At 42.8% G+C, this 15,031-nt stretch overlaps 1 protein-coding gene across 1 annotated transcript in view; it reads left to right on the top strand.

The window, feature by feature from the left end:
• The window catches only part of bcap31 (B cell receptor associated protein 31), a 36,453-nt gene extending 21,428 nt beyond the window's left edge, over positions 1-15,025 (top strand). The window contains exons 5-7 of the mRNA XM_062427504.1: positions 7,853-7,979; positions 10,138-10,238; positions 14,338-15,025. Coding sequence (XP_062283488.1) covers positions 7,853-7,979; positions 10,138-10,238; positions 14,338-14,364 — 255 coding nt within the window. The 3' untranslated portion in view covers positions 14,365-15,025. The remainder of the gene's footprint in view (positions 1-7,852; positions 7,980-10,137; positions 10,239-14,337) is intronic.
• The last annotated feature ends 6 nt before the right edge of the window (positions 15,026-15,031 follow it).

The following is a 15,031-nucleotide window of genomic DNA, read 5'->3' on the forward strand; positions in this document are numbered from 1 at the left end:
TATGCACAGCTGCAATAAGTGTAGCTCTTTTGGTTTTTATGTAGACAAACATTCCTGCCTTGACCCTTGAAGTGTGCAGAGGGAGTTAGTTTCTCTCAGTGTGTGTGTGTGTGTGTGTGTGTGTGTGTGCGTGTGTGTGTGTGTGTGATATGGATCCGTCTGAAAGGCTTGAAGGTCAGTTATGTGAATGCACAGCACACATACGTACACGTGACTCTGTGATGATAGTCGTCACTATATTTGACCGGATGGACTTACTGAAGGTGACACAGCCTCTGCACGTGTGTGTGTGTCTGTCTGTCTCTGTGTGTGTGTGTGTGTGTGTGTGTGTGTGTGTGTGTGTCTGTAGATGCACATGTTCCTCTCTTTTTCCTCCCTTCCTTCTTTCCTTCCTCCCCCGCCTACCTTCATCTCTTCCTTCCTTCATCCCTTCCTTCTATCCTTTCCTGCCTTCCTTCCTTCCGTCTGCCCTTCCTCCCTCCCTCCTTCTTTCCTTTATTTCCTTCCTACCTTCCTCCCTTCCTTTTTTCTTATGTCCTTCTTTCCTTCCTTCCTCCCTTCATCTTTTCCTTTCTCCCTCCTTCCTTTTTTCCTACCTCTGTCCTTCCTTCCTTCCTTTCCTTCCTCCCTTCCTTCTATCCTTTCCTCCCTTCCTTCCTTCCGTCCGTCCTCCCTCCCTCCTTCTTTCCTTTATTTCCTTCCTACCTTCCTCCCTTCCTTTTTTCTTCTGTCCATCTTTCCTTCCTTCCTCCCTTCATCTTTTCCTTTCTCCCTCCTTCCTTTTTTCCTACTTCTGTCCTTCCTTCCTTCCTTTCCTTCCTCCCTTCCTTCTATCCTTTCCTCCCTTCCTTCCGTCCGTCCTCCCTCCCTCCTTCTTTCCTTTATTTCCTTCCTACCTTCCTCACTTCCTTTTTTCTTCTGTCCTTCTTTCCTTCCTTCCTCCCTTCATCTTTTCCTTTCTCCCTCCCTCCTTCCTTTTTTCCTACCTTTTTTCCTACCTTTGTCCTTCCTTCTTTCCTTCCTTCCTCCTTTCATCTTTTCCTTTCTCCCTCCCTCCTTCCTTCCTTCCTTCCTTCCCTCTTTCCTTCTCTCTTTCCTTCCTTCCTTTCTTCCTTCCTCCCTCCCTTCCTCCGTCTCTCTTTCCTTCCTTCCTCCCTCCCTACCTCCCTTCCTTCCTCCCTCTCACATGATCTTCCTTCAGACTGGCTCACTCTGACATCATCAGGTTTCTTTTAAGTAAGCAGAGTTTATTTATACAGCAGCTTCCACAGACAGCTTCACAAAGTGCTTCACAATCACAATGAATGAAATTAAATACTATCATAGATTAAAAACATCCAGAGGGAGCAGACGCTGGTGTCAAGTTAAAACATTAAATACCACAAACTACCTGAGTGCCTGTCTGAACAGGTCGATTTTTAGCTGCTTTTTTAAATGATGCTTATTCCCGGCCGTGCTGCACCTCCATGCAGCCAGAGAGGGTTAGGGTTAGCAGCAATAAAAGCTTTGGTGCCGCCGACTGGAAGGCGAGTCTTTAACCTTCGTGTCGTCCTCCCGGGTCAAATTGACCCCGTCTGTTTTGACTGTTCCTTACTTCCTTCCGTCATTCCTTCCTTCCTCCCTCCTTCTTTCCTTCCTCTCTTTTTCCTCCCTTCCTTCTTTCCTTCCCCATCCCCATTTCTTCCTTCATTCTGTCCTTCCTCCCTCCCTCCCTCCCTCCTTCCTTCCTTCTTTCATTTCCTCCCTTCCTTCTTTCCTCCCTGCCTTCCTTCCTTCTTCCTCCCTTGACTCGAGGACAACAGGAGGGTTAAAAGAGTAAATAACTGACAGATGAAGCAATGATCTAGATAATCATTAGTTTCAGAATCAGCTGGAAAACTACCCTTTTTTTTTTTTTAGCTTTATAGATAATTAAAAACAGCAGATTACCAGTCTCCAGGTTCTTTGTATGAAATGATCTCTGAGTTATAATCAAAGCAGCTGTGATCAGTGCGGTCGATGGTATTGATCATGTGACTGTGGAGGAGCAGCAGATCAATAAGCTGAGGAGACTGTGATGCATAATGAGTCGTATTGATCGTTGGCGACCGCAGACATCAAAAAACGATCACAACACAACAGAGCTGATTGATAACTTTAACCCTCCTGTCGTCCTCCCTTCCTTCCTTCTTTCCTTCCTCCATCACTCCTTTCCTTTTTTTCCTTCCTACCTTCCTCCCTTTTTTTTTTTTCTTGTCCTTCTTTCCTTCCTTCCTCCCTTCATCTTTTCCTTTCTCCCTCCCTCCTTCCTTTTTTCCTTTTCTTTCCTCCCTTCGTTCTTTCCTTTCCTCCCTTCCTTCTCCCTTCCTTCCTTCCGTCTGTCCTTCCTCCTTCTCTTTCTCCCCTTCCTTCCTTCCTTCCATCTTTCCCTCTTTCCATCCTGTGGGCGGGTGTGGCTCAGGAGGTAGAGCGGTCGTCCTCCAATTGGAAGATTGGCGGTTCGATTCCCGGCTCCTCCAGTCTACATGTCGATGTGTCCTTGGGCAAGACACTTAACCCCTAGTTGCTCCCGTTGCTGTGCCAACGGTGTATGAATGCGAGTGAATGGTTAGCTTCCTCCTGATGTGCATCCTGTGTGGTAGCTCCTGCCATCAGTGTATGAATGTGTGTGAATGAGTTGTAGTGTAAAGCGCTTTGAGTGGTCGAAAAGACTAGAAATGCCCCATTTACCATTTACCATCCTTCCTTCCTTCCTTCCTTCCTTCCTCCTTCCCTTCTTCCTCCCTTCCTTCCTCCTGTCCTTCCTTCTTCCTCCCTCCCTTCCTTCCTTCCTCCTTTCCTTCTTTCTTCCTCCCTCACTTCCTTCCTCCCTTCCTCCTGTCCTTCCTTCTTCCTCTCTCCCTCCCTTCTTTCCCCCTTTCCTTCCTTCATCCTCCCTTCCTTCCTTGACTCGAAGACAACAGGAAGGTTAAACTTATTCAGCTTTTATTGATTTTTTTTTTTTTACCTCCCTGCAGACTGCGTGTCGTCCTGTCCAGGTCCGTTTATGATTCCTACGTTTCCCAGAATGACTTTCACCCGCCTGATCAGTTAGTTAATGGATCATTGTTTGGTAGGAGTGTGTTACTGGAAGCTCTGGTGTCTGTGCCAGCTGTGTACTGGTTTGTTACTGAGCTGCAGGATCAGACTGTCAGAGTCCGACCTGCCGTCAGTAGAGATGAGTCCATTAAGAAATCAAACAATGATGATGTAATCATTTAAGAGGAGCACCGTCGACCTTTGTGCTGTGGTTGTTTTTTGTTTTTTGAGAGTTGAGACATGTAGTCTAGATGTTGGATGTGTTATAAGAGCTGATAGGGCACCACCACTCAGTCAGTGGTCACTCGCGGTATTGCAGCTGCAGCCCAAACCAGGTGGGGAGTTCCGGCCCTCTGAAATGAGGCCAACGCAGGAAGTAACTTAAAACTGCATTCTATCAAAAGGCCACCAGGGGGCGACCGTTTTGGTGTCAAAAGGACTTCCGTCTCTATACAAGTCAATGGAGAATTCACCAACTTCTCACTTGATTTCTAACCTCAGTAAACGTTTTCAAAATGTGTTTTATGGTCTCAATCGCTAGTTTAAAGCCTTCTTCAATGCAGTATGATGTTCATTTGGGACATTTTGGCCTCCCTGATTTTATATGTGACGATAAAGCAGGGTATGCATTAGGGCGTGGCTACGTGGTGATTGACAGGTTGATTGGTTCACAGGTTCAGGAAGGCGCCTCATGCTCCTCCTGATGCCCATATAAGTAGAATCCCTGTTTTATTTTCAGCATGCACCTGAAATTTTGAAGATGGCGCTGCTCAGATCCGATACTATTGGCCTCGAGCAGCAGTCCACAAACCAATGGGTGACATCACGGATGTTAGCTCCATTTCTTATATACAGTCTATGGAAATATGTGGAGCAGAGTTGAGCTATGTTGGTTTCACATGGACAAAAAGCTGCTGTCTGCTGTGACGGTTACTGACGCTAATAACAAAACTAGTACGTTAAACATCTGGAACAGCTGCTCGAAAGTGGAACAGAAATGGACAACTACATCTCTAATTTCCAGCATTGTTTATGATTATTACTTAACCCTCCTGTTGTCCTCGAGTCGAGGGAGGGAGGAAGGAAATGAGGGAGGAAGGATGGAAGGGAGGATGGAAGAAAGGAAGGAAGGGAGAAAGGAAAGGAAGGAAGGACGGAGGAAGGAAGGTAGGAGGGAGGGAGGAAAGACGGAAGGAGGGAGGGAGGGAGAAAGGAAAAGGGGAAGGAAGGATGGAAGGGAGGAGGGAGGAGGGAAGGAAGAAAAGGGAGGAGGGAAGGTAGGAGGGAGGAAGGGAGAAAGGAAAAGAGGAAGGGCGAAAGGAAGGAAAGAAGGACAGAGGAAAGAAGGAAGGGAGGGAGGAAAGACGGAAGGATGGAGGGAGGGAGAAAGGAAAAGAGGAAGGGAGGAGGGAAGGAAGGGGAGGGAGGTAGGGAGAAAGGAAGGACAGAGGAAAGGAGGAAGGAGGGAGGAAGGACAGAAGGAAGAAAGAAAGGGGGATGAAAGAAGGAAGGGAGGAAAGAGAGAGGAAGGACAGGGAAGGAAGGAAAGAAGGAAGGGAGGAAAGGAAAGGAGGAATTCCTAAACTTCCAGAAAACCTTTGAAGAATCTGTAAAATCTTGTTTCCTGCCGAGCGTCAAATTCATCTTTTAATTAGTTATTAATGTTCTCTGAGGTGTTGATGCAGCCTTAGTTCAGATCTGATCCGCTGAGGTCTCGTGGCCTTTCTGAACCGGTTGCCCTCGTGCTGCTGATTCAGTTCAGAGCAGTAAAATGAGTCTTTTTTATGAGCGAGGCTGCTCAGTTAAAGGTCTGCAGCAGAAGGAGCTCAGCAGCTGTTTGACTCACTCAGTGTTGAACGCTGACGACACGCTGCCAGCTTCAGTTTCAACGCTCCGCCTGATTAAAAGATTTTAAACTTGGACACGTGTGGGTTCGCTCAGTGATTCAGAAAGAGCTGGCGTTGTGTTTACTGACTGTAGTTATTGATCACAACAGAATAAACCTGCAGAAAATCAAGTTATCAAAGCAAACAAATGGAGTAAAAACAGATTAAATGGATTCAAACCTTCATCTTACATTTGAAGTTGGACCTCAGAAGAATATTTATGCTTCTTAAGGTGTTAAAAATTAATTTTTCCTGCTTATTCAACAGCCTATAAATACTTGAGACTTGAAGTTGGGCTGAAATTAAATATATTATACGTTTGTTGTATGTTGAGTAAAGGGTGGGGGGGCAACAGCATGCAGCACGCAGCACGCAGCACACTCATGCACACAGCCAGTAAAACCAGATATGTTATGATGGGCCACCCAGGATTTACCATGGATGTAATATAAGAGCTGCTCAGCCTATCAGCGGATTTCTCCCTAGTGGTCACTCGTGGTACTGCAGCCCTTTTTCCTCCATCCTTTATTTGAGAATATTTATGCTGCTTAAGGTGTTTAAAATTAATGTTCCTGCTTATTCAACAGCCTATAAATACTTGAGACTTGAAGTTGGGCTGTAATGATATATAATATACATTTATGTTGCATGTTGAGTTAAGGGGGGGGGACAGCATGCAGCACGCAGCACACTCATGTACACAGCTAGTAAAATATGATATGTTATGATGGGCAACCCAGATTTACCATGGATGTAATATAAGAGCCGAGCTTATTTCTCCCTAGTGGTCACATCGCGGTACTGCAGCCACATGTTACGTCCATTTTATATACAGTCCTATGTTTTGAGTTACATTTTTTATTTGTGCATGTTAGGAAAGCAAATACTGATACTGACAAAATGACATATAATCAATATAGAAAAGTGAACTACATGGTTGCATAACAATGTACAGTAAGGATATGTGCGGTGTATTAACAGTAGCTACTACTTTAGGAGGGGAAGGGCAGTTAGAGCGGCAAGACTCTATTTATGCCTTATTTCAATCATGCATTTCTCATTTCTTATCCAAACAATGTCAAACTTGGCACTGAACTGACTCTGCCCCAAAGCAAGACACCTGCCAGGTTTGAAATGAATGTGATGAACGGTTGGAGAGATGATATGCCAATAACAGACAGACGTTCCTTTCATTTATAGACAGATAATAGTTGCAGATAACAGACTTTAGTTCCTGTTTATTTTAACTGTGAGGAAAGAAAAGAGACGACTCACATGAAGAAACACACTGTAGGTACTTTCCTGTGTGTGTGTGTGTGTGTGTGTGTGTGTGTGTGTGTGTGTGTGTGTGGTGTGTGTGTGTGTGTGTGTGTGTGTGTGTGTGTGTGTGTGTGTGTGTGTGTGTGTGTGTGTGTGTGTGTAAGTGTAAGAGACCTGTGGAAATAACAAACACTCCTCATTCACGCCCACAGCTTTACACACACAGCCACACACACACACACACACACAGTTAATCTAAAGTGACATAACTGGGGAACTTCCAACATGAAGACACTTTTAACTGTTAATGGACACAAATAAACAGAAGAAGAAGAAAAAACCGGAACAAACAGCCTGTGTGTGCAGTCTGAGTCCAGATACACACACACACACACCACACACACACACACACACAACACATACACATACACAACATATATATATAATCAATGCTGAGCTGCAGGTTTTTGATCGTTTTCGGTAATTTTCTTGCACGAAATGTTTCAGCTTCTTAAATGTGAGAATTTCCAGCTTCTGTTTTTATATATTTGGAGTTTTGGACATTTTGAAAACGTCACTTTGAACTGCTGCAAAATTTAAAAGTCTTCATATCAATCTGAAGCTCAAATATCAGGATTATTTTTTTTGCATATTGCTTTTTTTTTTACTACATTAAAGTTAAAACACGCTCAGAGCAGCTGGTGTGTCACACTGAGGTTGAAACTGAGACGTTTGAAATGAACACCTGTTTGGTCTCTGAGCGGGCGGAGTTAAACCAACATCATCCTCACAGGAGTTTAATCTGAGTGTCTAAAGGGCTCTAAACTCACTTTAAATTAAACTAAACTATGTATATATTCACATTTATATTGTTTTTAATCAATTCAAAGTGAATATGTTTGAGTTTTGGATTGTTGGTGTTCAGTATTTTTCTTCAGGATGTAAAAAAGGCAAGAAATTTAATACAAAACCATAAAAAAACCTGAGAAAAAGACATAAAATATGTAAAGATTCATCATTTATAGACCAAACAATGAATGTAAATAGAGAATAATCTACAGATGAGTCCATGAGTAGTTTATATCAGTCTTAATGTTGTGCAAATGTTCATATTGTCCAAATATTTGGCCCCATTGTTCTCATAGTAAAACCCTTTAAAGTGAATTTAATTGAATGTGATTGAATATAAAACATTAGTTGCCGTCATGGTTCTCTTGTAATTGTTCAAACTGTTGATTAAATTAATTCAGATTTCATGTTTTATCTCCACTTACAACAAATCCATCATTTAATTAGTTCAGACATCTGAGATTTCAGATTCAGCTGCTCAATAATTAAATGATTTAATCTAAAGATGAACTGACAGAATAACTGATAGCAGGCCTGAAATCATATTTTCTGTGCAGTCGATGCTTTAAGTTTGATTTGTTCACGTTGCAGCTTTTCATGAATCTCCAGACTTCACGTTTTTATGTCACAATCATTTCCCCCAAAATTCTTCTTGCATCTTTTGGATCTTCAGCAGAATTTAAACTAAAGGTTTGCATTAGAGACAGATGTTGACAGATGTTGACAGATGTTGACAGATGTTGACAGATGTTGACAGATGTTGACAGATGTTCTTCTTCTCTCTCTTTCTGTCGCCATAGAAACTGCGTGACGCCGGCATCGATGTGCCCGAGGCCGGAAAGAAAGGACCTGGAGTTCAGGAGGAGAACAAGACTCTGAAAGAGGAGGTGAAGACTCTGAAGGAGGAGCTGGAGACCGCCAAGAAAGGTGAGGAGGAGGAGGAGAAGTGGAAGGAGGAAGAGGAGAAGCGGGAGGAGTAGGAGAAGGAAGAGGAGAAGCGGGAGGAGTAGGAGAAGGAGCGGGAGGAGTAGGAAAAGCGGGAGGAGTAGGAGAAGGAAGAGGAGAAGCGGGTGGAGTAGGAGAAGCGGGAGGAGTAGGAGAAGGAAGAGGAGAAGCGGGAGGAGTAGGAGAAGGAGCGGGAGGAGTAGGAGAAGGAAGAGGAGAAGCGGGAGGAGTAGGAGAAGGAGCGGGAGGAGTAGGAGAAGGAAGAGGAGAAGCGGGAGGAGTAGGAGAAGGAGCAGGAGGAGTAGGAGAAGGAAGAGGAGAAGCGGGAGGAGTAGGAGAAGGAGCGGGAGGAGTAGGAGAAGGAGGAGGAGTAGGAGAAGGAGCGGGAGGAGTAGGAGAAGGAAGAGGAGAAGCGGGAGGAGTAGGAGAAGCGGGAGGAGTAGGAGAAGGAGCGGGAGGAGTAGGAGAAGGAAGAGGAGAAGCGGGAGGAGTAGGAGAAGGAGCGGGAGGAGTAGGAGAAGGAAGAGGAGAAGCGGGAGGAGTAGGAGAAGGAGCGGGAGGAGTAGGAGAAGGAAGAGGAGAAGCGGGAGGAGTAGGAGAAGCGGGAGGAGTAGGAGAAGCGGGAGGAGTAGGAGAAGGAGCGGGAGGAGTAGGAGAAGGAAGAGGAGAAGCGGGAGGAGTAGGAGAAGGAGCGGGAGGAGTAGGAGAAGGAAGAGGAGAAGCGGGAGGAGTAGGAGAAGCGGGAGGAGTAGGAGAAGGAGCGGGAGGAGTAGGAGAAGGAAGAGGAGAAGCGGGAGGAGTAGGAGAAGGAAGAGGAGAAGCGGGAGGAGTAGGAGAAGGAGCGGGAGGAGTAGGAGAAGGAAGAGGAGAAGCGGGAGGAGTAGGAGAAGCGGGAGGAGTAGGAGAAGGAGCGGGAGGAGTAGGAGAAGGAAGAGGAGAAGCGGGAGGAGTAGGAGAAGGAGCGGGAGGAGTAGGAGAAGGAAGAGGAGAAGCGGGAGGAGTAGGAGAAGGAGCGGGAGGAGTAGGAGAAGGAAGAGGAGAAGCGGGAGGAGTAGGAGAAGCGGGAGGAGTAGGAGAAGCGGGAGGAGTAGGAGAAGGAGCGGGAGGAGTAGGAGAAGGAAGAGGAGAAGCGGGAGGAGTAGGAGAAGGAGCGGGAGGAGTAGGAGAAGGAAGAGGAGAAGCGGGAGGAGTAGGAGAAGCGGGAGGAGTAGGAGAAGGAGCGGGAGGAGTAGGAGAAGGAAGAGGAGAAGCGGGAGGAGTAGGAGAAGGAAGAGGAGAAGCGGGAGGAGTAGGAGAAGGAGCGGGAGGAGTAGGAGAAGGAGAAGGAGAGAGGAAGCGGGAGGAGTAGGAGAAGGAGCGGGAGGAGTAGGAGAAGGAAGAGGAGAAGCGGGAGGAGTAGGAGAAGGAGCGGGAGGAGTAGGAGAAGGAAGAGTAGAAGCGGGAGGAGGAGGAGGAGCAGCAAGAGGAGAAGCTGCACTAATTTATTCAGCTTCCTGTTACTGGACTACAGACTCAAACTAATACAGAGTCAGTTTTTAAAAGGTGTTAATTCCATTTTAAGGTAATTTAGAAGCTGCAGTTTGTTGAAGGAACATCCAACTCTAATAAATCTAATCAGAACACACAGATATGATTCCATATGTGTTTAGATTCATTTTAAAGAAGATATAAATGAATACATCTCCTAAATCATAGAAAAAAGACTCTCTATCCTTCTATCTGCAGACCGACCCTACGAATCATCATGTTTATAAGTTATCTTCAGTATCACAGAGATCAATAACAGTCATTTATACTTTATGCAGACAGGAAGTGATAACAGCTGATTCAGCAGAATTTTAAAATGTGAACAAATATCAGCAGAAAGGATCTAACGTTGATCGACTTAATCAAGAAGTCACTTACTTGTTACTTGCAGCTCTGTGTGTGTTTGTGTGTGTGTGTTTTAGTGTGTGTGTGTGTGTGTGTGTGTGTGTGTGTGTGTGTGTGTGTGTGTGTGTGTGTGTGTGTGTGTGTTTGTTTTAGTGTGTTTTAGTGTGTTTTGACGTGTTTTCTGTGTGTTTGCAGCTCTGTGTGTGTGTGTGTGTGTTTTAGTGTGTGTGTTTTAGTGTGTTTTGACGTGTTTTCTGTGTGTTTGCAGCTCTGCAGAAGTCAGACAGTGACGTTCGTGCGATGAAGAAACAGGCTGAAAACCTGACGGTGGAGTACGACAGACTGCTGGAGGAACACAGCAAGCTGCTGGTAACACACACACACACACACACACACACACAGAGGCTCACACACACACACAGAGGCTCTCACACACACAGAGACACTCACACACACACACACAGAGGCTTTCACACACACATAGAGGCTCTCACACACACACACACACACACACACACACACACACACATACAGAGGCTCTCACACACACACACACACACACACACACACACACACTTTAAATCCACCTACTGAATCTTCTCAGTTTGTGTAGAATTTAAAATAGTTAGAGGAAGAAGTTCAGACTGTGACTCATCACAGCGAGGAGTCGAGGTGAATATCAGATCAGCTGTTTCAGGAAGTTCAGACACAGTTTCCTCTGATCGGACGTCAGGATGATGAAGTTTAAATGAAGCTTCAGACGCCTGCAGAGTTCAGGTTCCTGACAGGTGTAAAACCCCCTGCTGTGTAATATTCAGGTTTGGGTCTGTTTGGACACATGCAGACTAAAGTGCAATGTTTAACCCTTTACATACTGAGTCTAATGTGACCCATTTTATACATTTCAGAGCTGTAAAAACACCCTAAAACAGACTTTTCTTAATGGAAATAATATGCATCATTTTTTAAATTTATTGCAGTTGATACACAAGTTTTACCTTTTGTTTATGAAAAAAAAAAAATCAAAAATCAACATTAAAACAAGTTGTTGGGTTAATAATATTCTATAAAATCTTCTCCTGGAACATAAAATAGTGATTGTGGGTTAGGGTCTTTTAGGGTTTATGGTTTAGAGACTAATGAGTCAGAATATGAACAGTATGTGAGGGTTAAGCTATTTTTTAAATGTAATCTTTGCAAGTAGTAACACATTCAGAACAATAAGCCTTTAATTCAGGTTGAAATGGATCCTGAGGAGTTGAGAGAAGAAGAGAAAGTGGAGATTTCTTTGTATTCGATGCAGCAGACTGATTTTATTTAGGGTGCAGGTTGAGTTTCAGGTCGGGGGGGAAGCAGATCTTAATCTACAGATCTTAATCAGTGATGCTGTCTGATAACGAGGCGGATACAGGTTTATAAACCAGAACTCCTGTAACGTCTTATTCACACTTTTCTAATGTTCAATCAATCAAACTTCATTCATACAGCAGCTTTCATTCAGGTTAATGTTTAAAGTGCTTCACAGCTGATTGATGAGCTGATAATAAGACAGAAAAACATAAAGTAAAATAAAAATTAGCAAATTGTAAAGAAAAAATTCTCTCTCTCTCTCTCTGTCTCTCACTCACTCACTCTCTCTCTCTCTCTCTCTCTCTCTCTCTCACTCTCTCTCTCTCCCTCTCCCTCTCTCTCTCTCTCTCTCTCTCACTCTCTCTTTCTCTCTCACTCTCTCTCTCTCTCTCTCTCTCTCTCTCCCTCTCTCTCTCTCTCTCTCTCTCTCTCACTCTCTCTTTCTCTCTCTCTCTCTCTCTTTCTCTCCCTCTCTCTCTCTCTCTCACTCTCTCTCTCTATGTCTCTCTCTCCCTCTCCCTCTCTCTCTCTCTCTCTCTCTCTCTCTCACTCTCTCTTTCTCTCTCTCACTCTCTCTCTCTCCCTCTCCCTCTCTCTTTCTCTCTCTCTATGTCTCTCTCTCCCTCTCCCTCTCTCTCTCTCTCTCTCTCTATCTGTCTCTCTCACTCTCTTTCTCTCTCTCTATGTCTCTCTCTCTCTATGTCTCTCTCTCTCTCTCACTCTCTCTCTCACTCTCTCTCTCTCACCCTCTCTCTCTCTCTCTCTGTCTCTCTCTCTCTCTCTGTCTCTCTCTCTCTCTCTCTCTCTCACTCTCTCTCACTCTCTCACTGACTCTCTCTCTCTCTCTCTCTCTCTCTCTCTCTCTCTCTCTCTCTCTCTCTCTCTCTTTCACACACACACATACAGTCTATTGCCCAAACACTGCCTGCAGACTTCTGGTCCTCCATCACTGCTGCTGAAGTTTAACAGTAAAAACCTGATGTGTGATAAACTCTGCAGCTGCTCAGATAGAACAGAATAATCTTTATTATCATCATATATGCACAACGAACCCTAACCCTAACCCTTTAAACTAAAAGGAAGGTGAAACACATAACACACACACACTAAGCATTGCACATGCTGCAGTCGTTATTGCTCCATTTCCTTTAAAGTTGCAATGATGCAAAATCCTGTTTTCAGAGCGTCAGTGAATCAGTCTGTTTGCATTAAAGTTACTGAGTCTGTTTCTGAGTAGCTGTAAAAAGATGCAATGATATAAAATATGTCTTAATTAAGGAGAAGTTATATTTACTGACTGATACTGTTTTCTTATTGGCTCATAGCTTCATTTTATAGAGAGTTATAAACAGCTGATTAAATGATTATTAAGTGTTTATAATCAGGATCTGCTTCAGGGTCAGTTTAGGCTAAAGGTCGAGATTAGTGTGTGTGTGTGTGTGTGTGTGTGTGTGTGTGTGTAGTTTCTCTCTCTCTGCTAAAGTTATATTTAGCAGCTACAGTGTTGTGTGTGTGTGTGTGTGTGTGTAAGTGATCAATGTAACAGCAGCTGGTCCTTCTTAAATCTGAGCCTGACAGGACACGTATACATACACACACACACACATATACTCATACACACACATACACACGTATTCGCACACACAGTAACACACACATACACACACACATACACACACACACACATACTCTCACACACATACACACAGACATACACACATACACACACACATACACACACACACACACACACAAGTATACACATGCACACATATATACACACACATATATACACACACGTATACACACACACACACATATACACACACAGTAACACACACACAAGTATACACATACACACACACACATACACATGTATTCGCAAACACACATATACACACACACATACACTATACACACACACACATACACACACACACATATACTCTCACACACATACACACAGACATACACACACATACACACACACATACACACACACACACACACACAAGTATACACATGCACACATATATACACACACATATATACACACACGTATACACACACACACACATATACACACACAGTAACACACACACAAGTATACACATACACACACACACATACACATGTATTCGCAAACACACATATACACACACACATACACTATACACACACACACGTATACGCACACACATATACACACACACACATATACTCACACACACACACACACATACCAACAGTTGTGTAACATTCCTAGAAACACATGTTATACGTGACTGAAGCGTTCTTCTGGATTCATTTAAAGAAAAAAGAAAAAAAACTGTCAGTGAATCTTTTTATCGTTTTATTAGCAAAGAAAATAAAAACAAAACGTCCAACACACACACGTATACACACACACACACGTAGAGAACATTTACAGAGCACAGAAAATCTACTGAGAACAACATCAACAATGTGAAAGAGGAAAAAAACAACAACAAAATAAACAGGAAAATACTGTGACTACTATATTATTAATATTATTATTATTATTATTGCTTTTAAACATTCATTTATTTTGTTTTATCACTGTTATTTTAGATTTTATTTATTTTATTTATTTTATTTATTTTATTTATTTTATTTATTTTATTTATTATTTATTTTATTTGATCTATTTTATTATTTATTTTATTTATCTATTTTATTATTTATTTTATCCATTATTAATCTTTTATCTTTTTTATTATTTATTTTATTTATCTATTTTATTATTATTTTTATTTATTATCAATTGTTTTTAATTTATCTATTTTATTTAATCATCTATTTTAGCATCTATTTTATTATTTATATATTTATTTAACTGTAGTATTTTCCTCATGGATATATGTTAATGAGGTGGGCGTGTCTATACCCATGCTGAGCTGTGATTGGCTCCCAGCTGGATGTAATACACTGTGCAGCCTGCAGGAGGTACTAACGCTCTTTTTGTGTGTGTGTGTGTGTGTGTGTGTGTGTGTGTGTGTGTGTGTGTGTGTGTGTGTGTGTGTGTGTGTGTGTGTGTGTGTGTGTGTGTGTGTGTGTGTGTGTGTGTGTGTGTGTGTGTGTGTGTGTGTGTCCGCAGGCGAGCAGCGACAAGAAATCCGACTGAGACGAAGAAGTCAACGGTGTTTTTTCCAGCTTCTCTCATCTTCATCATCATCATCATCATCTTCACCGTCCTGCACAGAGATGCTGCGATTGATGTCACTTCCTGTCGGGTCAGCTGACATCGCCGGGCTGTGATTGGTCAATAACGGGAACTGAATGTCAGCTGTTTCGCCTTCTGTTTACATCTGGAACCCAAACGTTGTTTTTTTTTTTTTTTTTTCCACATTTAATTGTTTTTTTTATGTTTGTTTTTTTTCAGTTTGTTGTTTTTGAGTCGTCTAAAAACTGCAGAATCACACTTCCCAAATATTTTCTCTACTAAATTAGATCTGATGGCACATTCCCAGACTCACAACCTGAATCATGTTTTCTGCAGAAAAGGACGAGTTTCATTCCAAAGTCATAAAAACTCTTGAAATTAAAGTTATTTTTTTGCACCTTTTGTATTAAACCAACACTTCAGCCTTTCTTCAGCTTGTAAATTGATCCTAAAAACACCTAAAATGATTCATTAAAGTGACGATTCTGCAGCTTCACTCTGATTCTGTTTGTTTTTGATCATTTTATTGATTTAAAAAAAAGCAACCAGAGAGAAAAATAACAGATTCTTCTTCTTCCTGGTTTGGTGTTATTGTTTTTTGATGGATGTTTTTAGAGGCTTTGAGATT

The sequence above is a fragment of the Scomber scombrus genome, chromosome 10 (genome assembly GCF_963691925.1).
Source record: "Scomber scombrus chromosome 10, fScoSco1.1, whole genome shotgun sequence".
In the NCBI taxonomy this organism is placed as follows: Eukaryota; Metazoa; Chordata; class Actinopteri; order Scombriformes; family Scombridae; genus Scomber; species Scomber scombrus.